This window comes from Pristiophorus japonicus, chromosome 8 (assembly GCF_044704955.1).
Source record: "Pristiophorus japonicus isolate sPriJap1 chromosome 8, sPriJap1.hap1, whole genome shotgun sequence".
NCBI classification, from domain to species: Eukaryota; Metazoa; Chordata; class Chondrichthyes; family Pristiophoridae; genus Pristiophorus; species Pristiophorus japonicus.
Window position 1 is genome coordinate 156,443,558 of NC_091984.1, and position 21,024 is coordinate 156,464,581.

The following is a 21,024-nucleotide window of genomic DNA, read 5'->3' on the forward strand; positions in this document are numbered from 1 at the left end:
CTCCAACAGTGCAGTGCTCCCTCAGTACTGCCCCTCCGACAGTGCTCTGTTCCCTCAGTACTGCCCCTCCAACAGTGCAGCGTTCCCTCAGTACTGCCCCTCCGACAGTGCTCTGTTCCCTCAGTACTGCCCCTCCGACAGTGCTCTGTTCCCTCAGTACTCCCCCTCCGACAGTACGGCACTCCCTCAGTACTGCCCCTCCAACAGTGCAGCGTTCCCTCAGTACTGCCCCTCCGACAGTGCTCTGTTCCCTCAGTACTACCCCTCCAACAGTGCAGCGTTCCCTCAGTACTGCCCCTCCAACAGTGCAACACTCCCTCAGTACTGCCCCTCCAACAGTGCAACACTCCCTCAGTACTGCCCCTCCGACAGTGCAACACTCCCTCAGTACTACCCCTCCAACAGTGCAGCGCTCCCTCAGTACTGCCCCTCCAACAGTGCAGCGCTCCCTCAGTACTGCCCCTCCAACAGTGCAGCGTTCCCTCAGTACTGCACCTCCGACAGTGCTCTGTTCCCTCAGTACTGCCCCTCCGACAGTGCTCTGTTCCCTCAGTACTCCCCCTCCGACAGTACGGCACTCCCTCAGTACTGCCCCTCCAACAGTGCAGCGTTCCCTCAGTACTGCCCCTCCGACAGTGCTCTGTTCCCTCAGTACTGCCCCTCCAACAGTGCAGCGCTCCCTCAGTATTGCCCCTCCAACAGTGCAGCGCTCCCTCAGTACTGCCCCTCCAACAGTGCAGCGCTCCCTCAGTATTGCCCCTCCAACAGTGCAGCGCTCCCTCAGTACTGCCCCTCCAACAGTGCAGCGCTCCCTCAGTACTGCCCCTCCAACAGTGCAGTGCTCCCTCAGTACTGCCGCTCCAACAGTGCAGCGCTCCCTCAGTACTGCCCCTCCAACAGTGCAGCGTTCCCTCAGTACTGCACCTCCGACAGTGCTCTGTTCCCTCAGTACTGCCCCTCCGACAGTGCTCTGTTCCCTCAGTACTCCCCCTCCGACAGTACGGCACTCCCTCAGTACTGCCCCTCCAACAGTGCAGCGTTCCCTCAGTACTGCCCCTCCGACAGTGCTCTGTTCCCTCAGTACTGCCCCTCCAACAGTGCAGCGCTCCCTCAGTATTGCCCCTCCAACAGTGCAGCGCTCCCTCAGTACTGCCCCTCCAACAGTGCAGCGCTCCCTCAGTATTGCCCCTCCAACAGTGCAGCGCTCCCTCAGTACTGCCCCTCCAACAGTGCAGCGCTCCCTCAGTACTGCCCCTCCAACAGTGCAGTGCTCCCTCAGTACTGCCCCTCCGACAGTGCTCTGTTCCCTCAGTACTGCCCCTCCAACAGTGCAGCTTTCCCTCAGTACTGCCCCTCCGACAGTGCTCTGTTCCCTCAGTACTGCCCCTCCGACAGTGCTCTGTTCCCTCAGTACTCCCCCTCCGACAGTACGGCACTCCCTCAGTACTGCCCCTCCAACAGTGCGGTGCTCCCTCAGCACTGGAATTGAAGTTGGGGAATTGCTGAATGTTTCATGTCAATATTCAGATTCAGGTGGACTGGGACTGAAGAGAGAAGTTTCACCGACCCTGAAGTCCCGGACGAGAGAGAGAGAGGGAACGAGAGGGAACGAGAGAGAGAGAGACAAATTGTGACGCAAAGTTCTCCAGGCCTATACTCCAGGGAGGAGAGAAACCAGGAGCATCGCAGCCTGGGGAACAACCCACCATGAACCTCCCCCATCGCAATCACCAGTTCCTCCCCGAGCTGGTATGCCTGCTGTCTTCAGGTGAGACGGGTGTATGGAGATGGGAGAGTATCGCTTCATTCTTCACTGAGGGACAGTGAGGATCAGACTGTTGGGATATTACAGAGTGTGGGAGTGAGGGGGAGAGTGGGATTAGACTGAGTGGGATATTAAAGTGTGTGGGGAGTGAGGGGAGAGTGGGATTAGACTGGATGGACTATTAAAGTGTGTGGGGAGAGTGGGATTAGACTGGGTGGGATATTAAAGTGTATGGGGAGTGAGGGGAGAGTGGGATTAGACTAGATGGACTATTAAAGTGTGTGGGGAGTGAGGGGGAGAGTGGGATTAGGCTGGGTGGGATATTAAAGTGTATGGGGAGTGAGGGGAGAGTGGGATTAGACTAGATGGACTATTAAAGTGTGTGGGGAGTGAGGGGGAGAGTGGGATTAGGCTGGGTGGGATATTAAAGTGGGGAGTGAGGGGGAGAGTGAGATTAGACTGGGTGGGATATTAGAGTGGGGAGTGAGGGGAGAGTGAGATTAAACTGGATGGGATATTAAAGTGGGGAGTGAGGGGGAGAGTGAGATTAGACTGGATGGACTATTAAAGTGTGTGGGGAGTGGGATTAGGCTGGGTGGGATATTAAAGTGGGGAGTGAGGGGAGAGTGGGATTAGGCTGGGTGGGATATTAAAGTGTGTGGGGAGTGAGGGGAGAGTGGGATTAGACTGGGTGGGATATTAAAGTGTGTGGGGAGTGAGGGGAGAGTGGGATTAGGCTGGGTGGGATATTAAAGTGTGTGGGGAGTGAGGGGAGAGTGGGATTAGACTGGATGGACTATTAAAGTGTGTGGGAAGTGAGGGGAGAGTGGGATTAGACTGGGTGGACTATTAAAGTGTGTGGGGAGTGAGGGGAGAGTGGGATTAGGCTGGGTGGGATATTAAAGTGTTTGGGGAGTGAGGGGAGAGTGGGATTAGGCTGGGTGGGATATTAAAGTGTGTGGGGAGTGAGGGGAGAGTGGGATTAGACTGGGTGGGATATTAAAGTGTGTGGGAAGTGAGGGGAGAGTGGGATTAGACTGGGTGGACTATTAAAGTGTGTGGGGAGTGAGGGGGAGAGTGGGATTATGCTGGGTGGGATATTAAAGTGGGGAGTGAGGGGGAGAGTGAGATTAGACTGGGTGGGATATTAAAGTGGGGAGTGAGGGGAGAGTGAGATTAAACTGGATGGGATATTAAAGTGGGGAGTGAGGGGGAGAGTGAGATTAGACTGGATGGACTATTAAAGTGTGTGGGGAGTGGGATTAGGCTGGGTGGGATATTAAAGTGTGTGGGGAGTGAGGGGAGAGTGGGATCAGACTGGGTGGGATATTAAAGTGTGTGGGGAGTGAGGGGAGAGTGGAATTAGGCTGGGTGGGATATTAAAGGGCTGAAATGGAAATTGTGATGCCTACCGAGTGGAATATCAGTGTGTTTTTTTGAAGTGTGGTTGCTCCCTGAGCCGCTCTGCTGGTGTTTTGCAGTGTGTCATGGATTGGTGACCTTGGCCCGGGTTGGAGATATAGTCATTCTGGATTGCAGGTTCCCCACGGGGCCCAGCCCCGGGCTGATCGTGGAATGGAGTCTTCGTCAACCACTGCGGGTGGTGTACAGCTACTACAGTGGCTCAGCCCAGGCAGCGAGCCAGCACCCACAGTTCCGGGATCGGGCCACCGTAGACCAATCACGGCTGGCTCTCGGGGAGGCGGCCCTGAGGCTCAGCGATGTCACCCCTCAGGACCAGGGACTTTACCGGTGCTTCATTCGCTTGGCTCTCGCAAAACACGAGACCTGGCAACGGCTGGAGGTAGCAGGTGCGTAACTACAATATCGTAAGATCGGCAATGGGGGGAGAGTATACATGGGCTGTGGGGGGTGAGTATACATGCGCTGTGGGGGTGGGGAAGAGTGTACATAGGCTGTGGGAGAGAGTGTACATGGGCTGTGGGGGTGGGGAAGAGTGTACATAGGCTGTGGGAGAGAGTGTACATGGGCTGTGGGGGTGGGGGAGAGTGTACATCGTCTGTGGGGGGCAGAGTGTACATGGGCTGTGGGGGAGAGTGTACATGGGCTGTGGGGGAGAGTGTACATGGGCTGTGGGGGTGGGGAAGAGTGTACATAGGCTGTGGGGGAGCGTGTACATGGGCTGTGGGGGTGGGGGAGAGTGTACATCGTCTGTGGGGGGCAGAGTGTACATGGGCTGTGGGGGTGGGGAAGAGTGTACATAGGCTGTGGGAGAGAGTATACATGGGCTGTGGGGGTGGGGAAGAGTGTACATAGGCTGTGGGGGAGAGTGTACATGGGCTGTGGGGGTGGGGTAGAGTGTACATAGGCTGTGGGGGAGAGTGTACATGGGCTGTGGGGGTGGGAGAGAGTGTACATAGTCTGAAGGGGGGAGAGTGTACATGGGATGTGGGGGTAGGGAAGAGAGTACATGGTCTGTGGGAGGGAGAGTGTACATCAGTGTGGGAGGGGAGAGTGTACATGGTCTGTGGGAGGGGAGAGTGTACATGGTCTGTGGGAGGGGAGAGTGTACATGGGCTGTGGGAGGGGAGCATGAACATGGGCTGTGGGAGGGGAGAGTGCACATGGGCTGTGGGATTGGAGAGTGTACATGGACTGTGGGAGGCGAGAGTTACATTGGCTCTGGGAGGGGAGAGTGTACATGGTCTGTGGGAGGGGAGAGTGTACATGGTCTGTGGGAGGGGAGAGTGTACATGGGCTGTGGGAGGGGAGACTGTACATGGGCTGTGGGCAGGGGAGAGTGTACATGGTTTTTCGGGGTGGGGAGAGTGTCCATGCGCTGTGGGAAGAGAGAGTGTACATAGGCTGTGTGGGGGGGGAACGCAGGGAGCGTGTACATGAGCTGTAAGGGGGAGAGTGTACAAGGGCTGTGGGGAGGGAGAGTGTACATGGGCTGTTGGGGGGGGGGGAAGTGTCCATAGTCTGTGGTGGGAGAGTGTACATGGGCTGTGGGAGGGGAGAGTATACATGGGCTGTGAGAGAAGAGAGCGCACATGGGCTGTGGGAGGGGAGAGTGTACATGGGCTGTGGGAGGAGGAGATTGTACATGGGCTGCGGGAGGGCAGAGTGTACATTGGCTGTGGGAGGGGAGAGTGTACATGGCTGGGGGGGAGAGGATAGTGTACATGGGCTGTGGGATGGGAGAGTGCACATGGTCTGTGGGAGGGGAGAGTGTACATGGGCTGTGGGGGTCGGGGGGAGAGTGTACACGGGCTGTGGGAGGTAAGCGTGTACATGGGCTGTGGTTGGGGGGAGCGAGAACATGGGCTGTGGGGGGGTGGAGTGTACATGGTCTGTGCGAGGGGTAGAGTGTACATGGGCAGTGGGGGGGGGCGCAGGGGCGTGTACATGAGCTGTGTGGGTGGAGAGTGTACATGGGCTGTGGGGGAGGGTGTACATGGGCAGTGGGGCGGGGAGGGGGGAGGGTCCATGGTCTGTGGCAGGAGAGTGTACATGGGTTGTGAGAGGGGAGAGTGTACATCGGTTGTGGGAGGGAAGAGTGTACATGGGCTGGGGGAGGGGTGATAGTGTACATGGGCTGTGGGATGTAAGCATGTACATGGGCAGTGGTGGGGGGGAGAGAGGACATGGGCTGTGGGAGGTCGAGAGTGTCCATGGGCTGTGGGAGGGGGAGAGTGTACATGGTCTGTGGGAGTGGAGAGTGTGCATGGGCTGTAGGAGGGGAGAGTGTACATGGTATGTGGGAGGGGAGAGTGTACATAGTCTGTGGGAGGGGAGAGTGTACATGGGCTGTGGGAGGGGAGACTGTACATGGGCTGTGGGCAGGGTAAAGTGTACATGGTTTTTCGGGGTGGGGAGAGTGTACATGCGCTGTGGGAAGAGAGAGTGTACATAGGCTGTGGGGGTGGAGGGAAAGCAGGGAGCGTGTACATGAGCTGTGGGGGGGAGAGTGTACATGGGCTGTGAGAGAAGAGAGCGCACATGGGCTGTGGGAGGGGAGAGTGTACATGGGCTGTGGGATGGGAGAGTGTACATGGTCTGTGGGAGGGGAGAGTGTACATGGGCTGTGGGGGTTGGGGGGAGAGTGCACATGGGCTGTGGCAGGTAAGCATGTACATGGGCTGTGGTGGGGGGGAGAGAGAGCATGGGCTGTGGGGGGGTGGAGTATACATGGTCTGTGCGAGGGGGAGAGTGTATATGGGCTGTGGAGGGGGAAGAGTGTAGATGGGCTGTGGGAGTAGAGAGCGATTATGGGCTGTGGGAGGGGGAGAGTGTACATGGGCTGTGGGAGGGGGAGAGAGTGTACATAGTCTGAAGGGGGGAGAGTGTACATGGGATGTGGGGGTAGGGAAGAGAGTACATGGTCTGTGGGAGGGAGAGTGTACATCAGTGTGGGAGGGGAGAGTGTACATGGTCTGTGGGAGGGGAGAGTGTACATGGTCTGTGGGAGGGGAGAGTGTACATGGGCTGTGGGAGGGGAGCATGAACATGGGCTGTGGGAGGGGAGAGTGCACATGGGCTGTGGGATTGGAGAGTGTACATGGACTGTGGGAGGCGAGAGTTACATTGGCTCTGGGAGGGGAGAGTGTACATGGTCTGTGGGAGGGGAGAGTGTACATGGTCTGTGGGAGGGGAGAGTGTACATGGGCTGTGGGAGGGGAGACTGTACATGGGCTGTGGGCAGGGGAGAGTGTACATGGTTTTTCGGGGTGGGGAGAGTGTCCATGCACTGTGGGAAGAGAGAGTGTACATAGGCTGTGTGGGGGGGGAACGCAGGGAGCGTGTACATGAGCTGTAAGGGGGAGAGTGTACAAGGGCTGTGGGGAGGGAGAGTGTACATGGGCTGTTGGGGGGGGGGGGAAGTGTCCATAGTCTGTGGTGGGAGAGTGTACATGGGCTGTGGGAGGGGAGAGTATACATGGGCTGTGAGAGAAGAGAGCGCACATGGGCTGTGGGAGGGGAGAGTGTACATGGGCTGTGGGAGGAGGAGATTGTACATGGGCTGCGGGAGGGCAGAGTGTACATTGGCTGTGGGAGGGGAGAGTGTACATGGCTGGGGGGGAGAGGATAGTGTACATGGGCTGTGGGATGGGAGAGTGCACATGGTCTGTGGGAGGGGAGAGTGTACATGGGCTGTGGGGGTCGGGGGGAGAGTGTACACGGGCTGTGGGAGGTAAGCGTGTACATGGGCTGTGGTTGGGGGGAGCGAGAACATGGGCTGTGGGGGGGTGGAGTGTACATGGTCTGTGCGAGGGGTAGAGTGTACATGGGCAGTGGGGGGGGGGCGCAGGGGCGTGTACATGAGCTGTGTGGGTGGAGAGTGTACATGGGCTGTGGGGGAGGGTGTACATGGGCAGTGGGGCGGGGAGGGGGGAGGGTCCATGGTCTGTGGCAGGAGAGTGTACATGGGTTGTGAGAGGGGAGAGTGTACATCGGTTGTGGGAGGGAAGAGTGTACATGGGCTGGGGGAGGGGTGATAGTGTACATGGGCTGTGGGATGTAAGCATGTACATGGGCAGTGGTGGGGGGGAGAGAGGACATGGGCTGTGGGAGGTCGAGAGTGTCCATGGGCTGTGGGAGGGGGAGAGTGTACATGGTCTGTGGGAGTGGAGAGTGTGCATGGGCTGTAGGAGGGGAGAGTGTACATGGTATGTGGGAGGGGAGAGTGTACATAGTCTGTGGGAGGGGAGAGTGTACATGGGCTGTGGGAGGGGAGACTGTACATGGGCTGTGGGCAGGGTAAAGTGTACATGGTTTTTCGGGGTGGGGAGAGTGTACATGCGCTGTGGGAAGAGAGAGTGTACATAGGCTGTGGGGGTGGAGGGAAAGCAGGGAGCGTGTACATGAGCTGTGGGGGGGAGAGTGTACATGGGCTGTGAGAGAAGAGAGCGCACATGGGCTGTGGGAGGGGAGAGTGTACATGGGCTGTGGGATGGGAGAGTGTACATGGTCTGTGGGAGGGGAGAGTGTACATGGGCTGTGGGGGTTGGGGGGAGAGTGCACATGGGCTGTGGCAGGTAAGCGTGTACATGGGCTGTGGTGGGGGGGAGAGAGAGCATGGGCTGTGGGGGGGTGGAGTATACATGGTCTGTGCGAGGGGGAGAGTGTATATGGGCTGTGGAGGGGGAAGAGTGTAGATGGGCTGTGGGAGTAGAGAGCGATTATGGGCTGTGGGAGGGGGAGAGTGTACATGGGCTGTGGGAGGGGGAGAGTGTACATGGGCTGCGGGAGGGGAGAGTGTATGTGGGCTGTGGGAGGGGGAGAGTGTACATGGGCTGTGGGAGGGGGAGAGTGTACATGGGCTGTGGGAGGGGAGAGTGTATGTGGGCTGTGGGAGGGGGAGAGTGTACATGGGCTGTGGGGGGGGTGCGCGGGGAGCGTGTACATGAGCTGTGTGGGTGGAGAGTGTACATGGGCTGTAGGGGAGGGTGTACATGGGCAGTGGGGCGGGGGGGAGTGTCCATGGTCTGTGGCAGGAGAGTGTACATGGGTTGTGGGAGGGGAGAGTCTACATGGGTTGTGGGAGGGGAGGGTGTGCATGGGCTGGGGGAGGGGTGATAGTGTACATGGGCTGTGGGAGGGAAGAGTGTACATGGGCTGAGGGAGGTGAGAGTGCACATGGGCTGCGGGAGCGGAGAGTGTACATGGGATGTGGGAGGTGAGAGTGTACATGGGCTGCGGGAGCGGAGAGTGTACATGGGCTGTGGGAGGTGAGAGTGTATATGGGCTGTGGGAGCGGAGCGTGTACATGGTCTGTGGGGAGGGAGTGTACAGGGGCAATGGGAGGGGAGAGTGTGCATGGGCTGTGGGAGGGGAGAGTGTGCATGGGCTGTGGGAGGTGAGTGTGTACATGGTCTGTGGGAGCGGGAGAGTGTTCATGGGCAGTGTCGGGGGGCAGAGTGTGCATGGGCTGTGGGAGCGGAGTGTGTACATGGGCTGTGAGATCAGAGAGTGTACATGGACTGTGGGAGGGGAGAGTGCACATGGGCTGTGGGGGGCGGGGGAGAGTGTACATGGTTTGTGGGGGTGGGGGAGAATGTACATGGGTTGTGCGGGGGAGACTGTACATGGTTTTTGGGGGTGGGGAGAGTGTACATGGGCTGTGGGGGGGGGAGAGTGTACATGGGCTGTGGGAGGGGGAGAGTGTGCATGGGCTGTGGGTGGGTGGAGTGTACATGGTCTGTGGGAGGGGGAGAGTGCACATGGGCTGTGGGAGGGGAGAGTGTACATGGGCTGTGAGCACAGTGCGCACATGGTCTGTGGGAGGTGAGCGTGTCCATGGTCTGTGGGGGTGGGAGAGAGTGTACATGGGCTTTGGGGCTGTGGGGCTGAGAGTGTACATAGGCTGTGGGGGTAGGGGAGAGTGTACATAATCTGTGGGGGGAGAGTGTATATGGGCTGTGGGGGTGGGGGAGAGTGTACATAGACTGAAGGGGGGAGAGTGTATATGGGCTGTGGGGGTGGGGGAGAGTGTACATGGTCTGTGGGCGGGAGAGTGTACATCGGCTGTGGGAGGGGAGTGAACATGGGCTGTGGGAGGGGAGAGTGTACATGGTCTGTTGGAGGGGAGAGTGTGCATAGGCTGTGGGGGGGAGAGTGTGTTTGGGCTGTGGGAGGTGAGTGTGTACATGGTCTGTGAGAGGGGGTGAGTGTACATGGGCTGTGGAGGGGGAAGAGTGTAGATGGGCTGTGGGAGCAGAGAACGCACATGGGCTGTGGGAGGTGAGAGTGTACATGGGCTGTGGGAGGGTGAGAGTTTACATGGGCTGTGGGAGGGGAGAGTGTACCTGGGCTGTGAGAGGGGAGAGTGTACATGGTCTGTGGGGAGGGAGTGTACAGGGGCAATGGGAGGGGAGAGTGTGCATGGGCTGTGGGAGGGGAGAGTGTGCATGGGCTGTGGGAGGTGAGTGTGTACATGGTCTGTGGGAGCGGGAGAGTGTTCATGGGCAGTGTCGGGGGGCAGAGTGTGCATGGGCTGTGGGAGCAGAGAGCGCACATGGGCTGTGGGAGGAGAGAGTGTACATGGGCTGTGGGAGGGGGAGAGTGTACATGGGCTGTGGGAGGGGGAGAGTGTACATCGGCTGCGGGAGGGGAGAGTGTACATGGTCTGTGGGAGGGGAGAGAGTGCATGGTCTGTGGGCGGGGGAGAGTGTACATGTTTTTTGGGGGTGGGGAGAGTGTACATGAGCTGTGGGAGGAGAGAGTGTACATGGGCTGTGGGGGTGGGCGTGTGGGGAGCGTGTACATGAGCTGTGGGGGTGGAGAGTGTCCATGGGCTGTGGGATGGGAGAGTGTACATGGGCTACGGGAGGACAGAGTCTACATTGGCCGTGGGAGGGGAGAGTCTACATGGCTGGCGGGGGGAGAGGATAGTGTACATGGGCTGTGGGATGGGAGAGTGAACATGGTCTGTGGGAAGGGCGAGTGTACCTGGGCTATGGTTGTGGGGGGGAGAGTGTACATGGGCTGTGGGAGGTAAGCGTGTACATGGGCTGTGGTGGGGGGGAGAGTGTACATGGGCTGTGGAGGGGGAAGAGTATAGATGGGCTGTGGGAGCAGAGAACGCACATGGGCTGTGGGAGGTGAGAGTGTACATGGGCTGTGGGAGGGGGAGAGTGTACATGGGCTGTGGGAGGGGAGAGTGTAGCTGGGCTGTGGGAGGGGAGAGTGTACATGGTCTGTGGGAGGGGAGAGTGTACCTGGGCAATGGGAGGGGAGAGTGTACATGGGCTGTGAGATCGGAGAGTGTACATGGACTGTGGGAAGGGAGAGCATACATGGGCTGTGGGAGGTGAGCGTGTACATGGGCTGTGGGGGGCGGGGGAGAGTGTACATGGTTTGTGGGGGTGGGAGAGAATGTACATGGGTTGTGCAGGGGAGAGTATACATGGTTTTTGGGGGTGGGGAGAGTGTACATGGGCTATGGGGGTGGAGGGTGTACATGGGCTGTTGGGTGGAGAGAGTACATGGGCTGTGGCGGGGGAGGTGTACATGGGCAGTGGGGCAATGGGGAGTGTCCATGGTCTGTGGCGGGAGAGTGTACAGGGGCTGTGGGAGGGGGAGAGTGTACATGGGCTGTGGGAGGGGGAGAGTGTACATGGGCTGTGGGAGGTGAGAGTGTACATGGGCTGTGGGAGGGGGAGAGTGTACATGGGCTATGGGAGGGGAGAGTGTACCTGGGCTGTGGGAGGGGAGAGTGTACATGGGCTGTGGGGGTGGAAGTATACATGGGCTGTGGGGGGGGAGAGAGTGTACATGGGCTGTGGGGCTGAGACTGTACATGGGCTGTAGGAGGTGTGCGTGTACATGGGCTGTGGGGGTGGAGAGTGTACATGGGCTGTGGCGGGGGAGAGAGTACATGGGCTGTGGCGGGGGAAGGTGTACATGGGCAGTGGGGCAGGGGGGAGTGTCCATGGTCTGTGGCGGGAGAGTGTACAGGGGCTGTGGGAGGGGGAGAGTGTACATGGGCTGTGGGAGGGGGAGAGTGTTCCTGAGCTGTGGTGGGGGGGAGAGTGTACATGGGCTGTGGGAGGGGGAGAGTGTACATGGACTGCGGGAGCGGAGAGTGTACATGGGCTGTGGTAGGGGAGAGTGTGCATGGGCTGTGGGTGGTTGGAGTGTACATGGTCTGTGGGAGGGGGAGAGTGTACATGGGCTGTGGGAGGGTAGAGTGTATATAGGATGTGGGGGTAGTGGAGAGTGTATATAGTCTGAGGGGGGAGAGTGTATATGGGCTGTGGGGGTGGGGGAGAGTGTACATAGTCTGAAGGGGGGAGAGTGTACATGGACTGTGGGGATAGGGGAGAGTGTACATGGTCTGTGGGCGGGAGCGTGTACATGGGCTGTGGGAGGTGGAGAGTGTGCATGTTCTGTGGGAGGGGGTGAGTGTGCATGGGCTGCGGGAGGGGGAGAGTATACATGGGCTGTGGCAGGGGAGTGTGTGCATGGGCTGTGGGGTGGGAGTGAGAGTACACGGGCTGTGGGGGGGAGAGTGCATATGGGCTGTGGGAGGGGAGAGTGTACATTGGCTGTGGGAGGCGAGAGTGCACATTGGCTGTGGGAGGGGAGAGTGTACATGGTCTGTGGGAGGGGAGAGTGTACATGGTCTGTGGGAGGGGAGAGTGTACATGGGCTGTGGTGGGGGGTAGAGTGTACATGGGCTGTGGCAGGGGGAGAGTGCACATGGGCTGCAGGAGCGGAGAGTGTACATGGGCTGTGGTCGGGGAGAGTGCATGGGCTGTGGGTGGGTGGAGTGTACATGGTCTGTGGGAGGGGGAGTTTGTACATGGGCTGTGGGAGGCGAGAGTGTACATTGGCTGTGGGAGGGGAGAGTGTACATGGTCTGTGGGAGGGGAGAGTGTACATGGGCTGTGAGAGAAGAGAGCGCACATGGGCTGTGGGAGGGGAGAGTGTAGATGGGCTGTGGGAGGGCAGAGTGTACATTGGCTGTGGGAGGGGAGAGTGTACATGGCTGGCGGGGAGAGGGTAGTGTACATGGGCTGTGGGATGGGAGAGTGTACATGGTCTGTGGGAGGGGAGAGTGTACATGGGCTGTGGGGGTCGGGGGAGAGTGTACACGGGCTGTGGGTCGTAAGCGTGTACATGGGCTGTGGTTGTGGGGAGCGAGAAAATGGGCTGTGGGAGGGTGGAGTGTACATGGGATGTGGGAGGGGGAGAGTGTACATGGTTTGCGGGAGGGGAGAGTGTACATGGTCTGTGAGAGGGGGAGAGTGTACATGGGCTGTGGGAGGGGGAGAGTGAACATGAGCTGTGGTGGGGGGGAGAGTGTACATGGGCTGTGGGAGGGGGAGAGTGTACATGGGCTGCGGGAGCGGAGAGTGTACATGGGCTGTGTCAAGGGAAAGTGTGCATGGGCTGTGGGTGGGTGGAGTGTACATGGTCTGTGGGAGGGGAAGAGTGCACATGGGCTGTGGGAGGGGAGAGTATACATGGGCTGTGGGGGTAGGGGAGAGTGTAAATAGTCTGTGGGGGGAGAGTGTACATGGGCTGTGGGGGGGCGGAGAGTGTACATGGTCTGTGGGCAAGAGAGTGTACATCGGCTGTGGGAGGGGAGAGTGCACATGGGCTGTGGGAGGTGAGTGTGTACATGGTCTGTGGGAGGGGAGAATGTACATTGGCTGTGGGAGGCGAGAGTGTACATTGGCTGTGGGAGGGGAGAGTGTGCATGGGCTGTGGGAGGTGAGTGTGTACATGGTCTGTGGGAGCGGGAGAGTGTTCATGGGCAGTGTCGGGGGGCAGAGTGTGCATGGGCTGTGGGAGCAGAGAGCGCACATGGGCTGTGGGAGGAGAGAGTGTACATGGGCTGTGGGAGGGGGAGAGTGTACATGGGCTGTGGGAGGGGGAGAGTGTACCTCGGCTGCGGGAGGGGAGAGTGTACATGGTCTGTGGGAGGGGAGAGAGTGCATGGTCTGTGGGCGGGGGAGAGTGTACATGGTTTTTGGGGGTGGGGAGAGTGTACATGAGCTGTGGGAGGAGAGAGTGTACATGGGCTGTGGGGATGGGCGTGTGGGGAGCGTGTACATGAGCTGTGGGGGTGGAGAGTGTCCATGGGCTGTGGGATGGGAGAGTGTACATGGGCTACGGGAGGACAGAGTCTACATTGGCCGTGGGAGGGGAGAGTCTACATGGCTGGCGGGGGGAGAGGATAGTGTACATGGGCTGTGGGATGGGAGAGTGAACATGGTCTGTGGGAAGGGCGAGTGTACCTGGGCTATGGTTGTGGGGGGGAGAGTGTACATGGGCTGTGGGAGGTAAGCATGTACATGGGCTGTGGTGGGGGGGAGAGTGTACATGGGCTGTGGAGGGGGAAGAGTATAGATGGGCTGTGGGAGCAGAGAACGCACATGGGCTGTGGGAGGTGAGAGTGTACATGGGCTGTGGGAGGGGGAGAGTGTACATGGGCTGTGGGAGGGGAGAGTGTAGCTGGGCTGTGGGAGGGGAGAGTGTACATGGTCTGTGGGAGGGGAGAGTGTACCTGGGCAATGGGAGGGGAGAGTGTACATGGGCTGTGAGATCGGAGAGTGTACATGGACTGTGGGAAGGGAGAGCATACATGGGCTGTGGGAGGTGAGCGTGTACATGGGCTGTGGGGGGCGGGGGAGAGTGTACATGGTTTGTGGGGGTGGGAGAGAATGTACATGGGTTGTGCAGGGGAGAGTATACATGGTTTTTGGGGGTGGGGAGAGTGTACATGGGCTATGGGGGTGGAGGGTGTACATGGGCTGTTGGGGGGAGAGAGTACATGGGCTGTGGCAGGGGAGGTGTACATGGGCAGTGGGGCAATGGGGAGTGTCCATGGTCTGTGGCGGCAGAGTGTACAGGGGCTGTGGGAGGGGGGAGTGTACATGGGCTGTGGGAGGGGGAGAGTGTACATGGGCTGTGGGAGGTGAGAGTGTACATGGGCTGTGGGAGGGGGAGAGTGTACATGGGCTGTGGGAGGGGAGAGTGTACCTGGGCTGTGGGAGGGGAGAGTGTACATGGGCTGTGGGGGTGGAAGTATACATGGGCTGTGGGGGGGGAGAGAGTGTACATGGGCTGTGGGGCTGAGACTGTACATGAGCTGTAGGAGGTGTGCGTGTACATGGGCTGTGGGGGTGGGAGAGAGTGTACATGGGCTGTGGGGCTGAGAGTGTACATAGGCTGTGGGGGTAGGGGAGAGTGTACATAGTCTGTGGGGGGAGAGTGTATATGGGCTGTGGGGGTGGGGGAGAGTGTACATAGACTGAAGGGGGGAGAGTGTACATGGGCTGTGGGGGTGGGGGAGAGTGTACATGGTCTGTGGGCGGGAGAGTGTACATCGGCTGTGGGAGGGGAGTGTACATGGGCTGTGGGAGGGGAGAGTGTACATGGTCTGTGGGAGGGGAGAGTGTGCATAGGCTGTGGGGGGGAGAGTGTGCATGGGCTGTGGGAGGTGAGTGTGTACATGGTCTGTGAGAGGGGGTGAGTGTACATGGGCTGTGGAGGGGGAAGAGTGTCGATGGGCTGTGGGAGCAGAGAACGCACATGGGCTGTGGGAAGTGAGAGTGTACATGGGCTGTGAGAGGGTGAGAGTGTACATGGGCTGTGGGAGGGGCGAGTGTACCTGGGCTGTGAGAGGGGAGAGTGTACATGGTCTGTGGGGAGGGAGTGTACATGGGCAATGGGAGGGGAGAGTGTACATGGTCTGTGGTGGGGGAGAGTGTACATGGGCTCTGGGAAGAGAGCATGCTCATGGTCTGTGGGAGGGGAGAGTGTCCATGGGCTGTGAGAGGGGAGAGTGTACATGGGCTGTGGGGTGGGTGAGTGTACTTGGGCTGTGTTAGGGGAGAGTGCACATGATCTGTGGGGGGAGAGTGTACATGGTCTGTGGGGGAGTCTACATGGTCTGGGGGAGGGGGGATAGTACACATGCGCTGTGGGAGGTAAGCATGTACATGGGCAGTGTTGGGGTGGAGAGAGTACATGGACTATGGCGGGGTGGAGTGTGCATGGTCTGTGCGAGGGGGAGAGTGTACATGGGCTGTGGGAGCGCGAGAGTGTACATGGGCTATGGGAGAGGTGAGTGTACATGGTCTGTGGGAGGGAGAGTGTACATCGGCTGTGGGAGTGGCGTGTACATGGGCTGTGGGGGGGTGGTGTCTATGTGCTGTAGGGTTGGAGAGTGGACATGGGCTGTTGGATGGGGGGAGAGTGTGCATGGGCTGGGGGAGGAGGGGAGAGTGTTCATGGGCAGATGCGGTGTGAGAGTGTATATGGACTGTGGGAGGGGAGAGTGTACATGGGCTGTGGGAGGGGAGAGTGTCCATGGGCCGTGGGAGGGGGGAGAGTATACATGTGCTGTGGGAGGGGTGAGTGTACATGGGCTGTGGGAGGGGAGAGTGTACATGGGCAGTGGGGAGGGAGTGTACATGGGCTGTGGGAGTGGAGAGTGTACATTGTATGTGGGAGGGGAGCGTGTACATGGTCTGAGGGAGAGAAGAATATACATGGTCTGTTGGGGGGAGAGTGTACAAGGTCTGTGGGTGAGGGGGAGCGTACATGGGCTGTGGGGCGGGAGAGTGTACATCGGCTGTGCGGGGGTGTGAGTGTACTTGGTCTGTGAAGGTGGAGAGTGTACATGGGCTGTTGGAGGGGAGAGTGTACATGGGTTTTGCGGCGTGGGGTGAGAGTGTAAATGGGCTGTGGGAGGGGAGAGTGTACATGGGCTGTGGGAGGGGAGAGTGCACATGGGCTGTGGCGGGGGGAGAGTGTACATGGCCTGTGTGGAGGGAGTGTACATGGGCTGTGGCAGGGAAGACTATACATGGGCTGTGGGGGAGGCGAGAGTGTTCATGGTCTGTGGGAGGGGAGAGTGTGCATGGGCTGTAGGAGGGGAAAGTGTACATGGTCTGTGGGCTGGGGAGTGTATATGGGCTGTGGGAGGGGAGAGTGTATAGAAACATAGAAACATAGAAAATAGGTGCAGGAGCAGGCCATTCAACCCTTCTAGCCTGCACCGCCATTCAATGAGTTCATGGCTGAACATGAAACTTCAGTACCCCCTTCCTGCTTTCTCGCCATAACCCTTGATCCCCCGAGTAGTAAGGACTTCATCTAACTCCCTTTTGAATATATTTAGTGAATTGGCCTCAACTACTTTCTGTGGTAGAGAATTCCACAGGTTCACCACTCTCTGGGTGAAGAAGTTTCTCCTCATCTCGGTCCTAAATGGCTTACCCCTTATCCTCAGACTGTGACCCCTGGTTCTGGACTTCCCCAACATTGGGAACATTCTTCCTGCATCTAACCTGTCTAAACCCGTCAGAATTTTAAACGTTTCTATGAGGTCCCCTCTCATTCTTCTGAACTCCAGTGAATACAAGCCCATATGGGCTGTGGGAGCGGAGAGTGTACATGGTCTGTGAGGGATGGTAGAGTGTACATGGGCTGTAGCGGGGTGGTGTGAGTGTAAATGGGCTGTGGGAGGGGAGAGTGTACATGGGCTGTGGTGGGGAGAGCGTACATGGGCTGTGGGGTGTGTGAGTGTACATGGGCTGTGGGACGGGAGAGTGTTCATGGGCTGTGGGACGGAAGAGTGTACATGGGCTGTGGGGGAGGGGAGGGTGTACATGGGCACTGGGAGTGGAGGGTGTACATGGCCTGTCAGAGGGGAGAGTGTGCATGGTTTGTGGGAGGGGAACGTGTACATAGTCAGTGGGAGGGGAGAAGTGTAGATGGTCTGTGGGGGCGGTGAGTTTACATGGGCTGTGCGGTAGAGAGTGTACAAGGGCTGTGTTCGGGGGAGAGTGTATATGGGCTGCGGGAGGGGAGAGTGTACATCAGCTGTCAGGGGGGTGCAGAGTGTACATGGGCAGTGGGCGGGAGAGTGTACATTGCCTGTGGGGAGGCAGTGTACATGGGCTGTGGGAGGGGAGATTGTACATGGGCTGTGGGAGGGGAGAGTTCACATGGGCTGTGGGGGGTAGTGTGTACATGGTCTGTGGGAGTGGAGAGTGTTCATGGTCTGTGGGAGGGGAGAGTGTACGTGGGCTGTGGGGGAGGGGAGAGTGTACCTGGTCTGTGGGAGGAGAGCGTGCACATGGGCTATGGGAGGGGAGAGTGTACATGGTCTGTGAGTGGGGGGGAGAGTGTACATGATCTGTGGCGGGGTGGTGTGAGTGTACATGGGCCGTGGGAGGGGAGAGTGTACATGGTCTGTGAGGGATGGGAGAGTGTACATTTGCTGTGGGGAGGGGAGAGTGTACACGGTTAGTGGTGGGGAGGGTGTACATGGTCTGTGAGGGATGAGATAATGTACATGGACTCTGGGAGGGGAGAGTGTACATGGACTGTGGGGGAGTGGAGTGTGTACATGGGCTGTGGGAGGGGAGTGTGTACATGGGCTGTGGGAGGGGAGTGTGTACGTGGGCTGTGGGAGGGGAGAGTGTACATGGTTGAGGGGAGAGTGTACATGGGCTGTGGGAGGGGAGAGTGTACATGGTCTGTGAGTGGGGGCGGGGGAGAGTGTACATGATCTGTGGGGGGGAGAGTGCACATGATCTGTGGTGGGGGGGAGTGTACATGGGCTGTGGGAGGAGAGCATGCACATGGTCTGTGGGAGGGGAGAGTGTACATGGGCTGTGGTGGGGAGAGCTTACATGGGCTGTGGGAGGGGAGAGTGTACATGGGCTGTGGGGTGGGTGAGTGTACATGGGCTGTGTTAGGGGAGAGTGCACATGATCTGTGGGGGGAGAGTGTACATGGTCTGTGGGTGAGTGGGAGTGTACATGGGCTGTGCGAGGGGAGAGTGTACATGGGCTATGGGAGGGGAGAGTGTACATGGTCTGTGAGTGGGGGGGGAGAGTGGACATGAACTGTGGGAGCGGAGAGTGTACTTGGTCTGTGAGGGATGGTAGGGTGTACATGGGCTGTGGCGGGGTGGTGTGAGTGTACATGGGCCGTTGGAGGGGAGAGTGTACATGGTCTGTGAGGGATGGGAGAGTGCACATTTGCTGTGGGGAGGGGAGAGTGTACACGGTCAGTGGTGGGGAGGGTGTACATGGTCTGTGAGGGATGAGAGAATGTACATGGACTGTGGGAGGAGAGAATGTACATGGACTGTGGGGGAGTGGATTGTGTACATGGGCTGTGGGAGGGGAGTGTGTACACGGGCTGTGGGAGGGGAGTGTGTACGTGGGCTGTGGGAGGGGAGAGTGTACATGGTTGAGGGGAGAGTATACATGGGCTGTGGGAGGGGAGAGTGTACATGGTCTGTGAGTGGGGGGCGGAGAGTGTACATGATCTGTGGGGGGGAGAGTGCACATGGTCTGTGGTGGGGGGGAGTGTACATGGGCTGTGGGAGGAGAGCGTGCACATGGTCTGTGGGAGGGGAGAGTGTACATGGGCTGTGGTGGGGAGAGCTTACATGGGCTGTGGGAGGGGAGAGTGTACATGGGCTGTGGGGTGGGTGAGTGTACATGGGCTGTGTTAGGGGAGAGTGCACATGATCTCTGGAGGGAGAGTGTACATTGTCTGTGGTGGGGGAAGAGTGTACATGGGCTGTGGGGCGGGAGGAGTGTATATGTGCTGTGGGGTTGGAGAGTGGACATGGGCTGTGGGGGCAGGGGAGCGGGGGAGAGTGTACATGGGCTGTGGGGGGGGGGCGGAGAGTGTACATGGTCTGTGGGGCGCAGTATATATGGGCTGTGGGCAGGGGAGAGTGCACATGGTCTGTGGGGGCGGTGAGTGTACATGGGCTGTGCGGGAGAGAGTGTACAAGGGCTGTGTGCGGGGGAGAGTTTATATGGGCTGTGGGAGGGGAGAGTGTACATCAGCTGTCGGGGGGGGGTGCAGAGTGTACATGGGCAGTGGCGGGAGAGTGTACATTGCCTGTGGGGAGGGAGTGTACATGGGCTGTGGGAGGGGAGAGTGTACATGGGCTGTGTGAGGGGAGAGTTCACATGGACTGTGGAGGGTAGTGTGTACATGGTCTGTAGGAGTGGAGAGTGTTCATGGGCTGTGGGAGGGGAGAGTGTACATGGGCTGTGGGGGAGGGGAGAGTGTACCTGGTCTGTGGGAGGGGAGAGTGTACTTGGGCTGTGGGAGGGGAGAGTGCACATGGGCTATGGGAGGGGAGAGTATACATCATCTGTGAGTGGGGGGCGGGGAAGAGTGTACATGATCTGTGGGGGGGGGAGAGTGTACATGGTCTGTGTGGGGGGGGAGTGTACATGGTCTGTGGGGGGGGGAGTGTACATGGGCTCTGGGAAGAGAGCGTGCTCATGGTCTGTGGGAGAGGAGAGTGTACATGGGCTGTGGTGGGGAGAGCTTACATGGGCTGTGGGAGGGGCGAGTGTACATGGGCTGTGGGGTGGGTGAGTGTACTTGGGCTGTGTTAGGGGAGAGTGCACATGATCTGTGGGGGGAGAGTGTACATGGTCTGTGGGGGAGTGGGTGTGTACATGGGCTGTGGGACAGAAGACTGTTCATGTGCTGTGGGACGGGAGAGTGTACATGGGCTGTGGGGGAGGGGAGGGTGTACATGGGCACTGGGAGTGGAGGATGTACATGGGCTATAGGAGGGGAGAGTGTGCATGGTTTGTGGGAGGGGAGCATGTACATCGTCTGTGGGAGGGGAGAAGTGTACATGGTCTGTGGGGGCGGTGAGTGTACATGGGCTGTGCGGGAGAGAGTGTACAAGGGCTGTGGGGGGAGAGTGCACATGGTCTGTGGGGGAGTGGGAGTGTACATGGGCTGTGCGAGGGGAGAGTGTACATGGGCTGTGGGACGGGAGACTGTTCATGTGCTGTGGGACGAAAGAGTGTACATGGGCTGTGGGGGAGGGGAGGGTGTACATGGGCTGTGGGGGAGGGGAGGGTGTACATGGGCACTGGGAGTGGAGGGTGTACATGGGCTATAGGAGGGGAGAGTGTGCATGGTTTGTGGTAGGGGAGCATGTACATAGTCTGTGGGAGGGGAGAAGTGTACATGGTCTGTGGGGGCGGTGAGTGTACGTGGGCTGTGCGGGAGAGAGTGTACAAGGGCTGTGTGCGGGGGAGAGTGTATATGGGCTGTGGGAGGGGAAAGTGTACATCAGCTGTCGGGGGGGTGCAGAGTGTACATGGGCAGTGAGCGGGAGAGTGTACATTGCCTGTGTGGAGGGAGTGTTCATGGGCTGTGGGAGGGGAGAGTGTACATGGGCTGTGTGAGGGGAGAGTTCACATGGGCTGTGGGGGGTAGTGTGTACATGGTCTGTGGGAGAGGAGAGTGTTCATGGGCTGTGGGAGGGGAGAGTGTACATGGGCTGTGGGGGAGGGGAGAGTGTACCTGGTCTGTGGGAGGGGAGAGTGCACATTGGCTATGGGAGGGGAGAGTGTACATAGTCTGTGAGTGGGGGGTGGAGAGTGTACATGATCTGTGGGGCGGGGGGGAGAGTGTACATGGTCTGTGGGAGGAGAGCATGCACATGGGAGGGGAGAGTGTACATGTTCTGTGTGGAGGGAGTGTACATGGGCTGTGGCAGGGAAGACTATACATGGGCTGTGGGGGAGTCGAGAGTGTTCATGGTCTGTGGGAGGGGAGAGTGTACATGGGCTGTAGGAGGGGAAAGTGTACATGGTCTGTGGGGTGGGGAGTGTATATGGGCTGTGGGAGGGGAGAGTGTATATGGACTGTGGGAGGGGAAAGTGTACATGGGCTGTGGGAAGGGAGAGTGTAGATGGGCTGTGGGAGCGGAGAGTGTACATGGTCTGTGAGGAATGGTAGAGTCTACATGGGCTGTAGCGGGGTGGTGTGAGTGT

The 21,024-nt window shown here is 58.8% G+C and overlaps 1 protein-coding gene across 1 annotated transcript in view; it reads left to right on the forward strand.

Moving 5' to 3' along the window:
• Positions 1 to 1,532: 1,532 nt before the first annotated feature.
• Positions 1,533 to 21,024, forward strand: part of LOC139268199 (butyrophilin-like protein 9) — a 95,607-nt gene continuing 76,115 nt past the window's right edge. The window contains exons 1-2 of the mRNA XM_070886247.1: positions 1,533 to 1,768; positions 3,247 to 3,576. Of these exons, the coding sequence (XP_070742348.1) occupies positions 1,708 to 1,768; positions 3,247 to 3,576 (391 nt within the window). The 5' untranslated portion in view covers positions 1,533 to 1,707. The remainder of the gene's footprint in view (positions 1,769 to 3,246; positions 3,577 to 21,024) is intronic.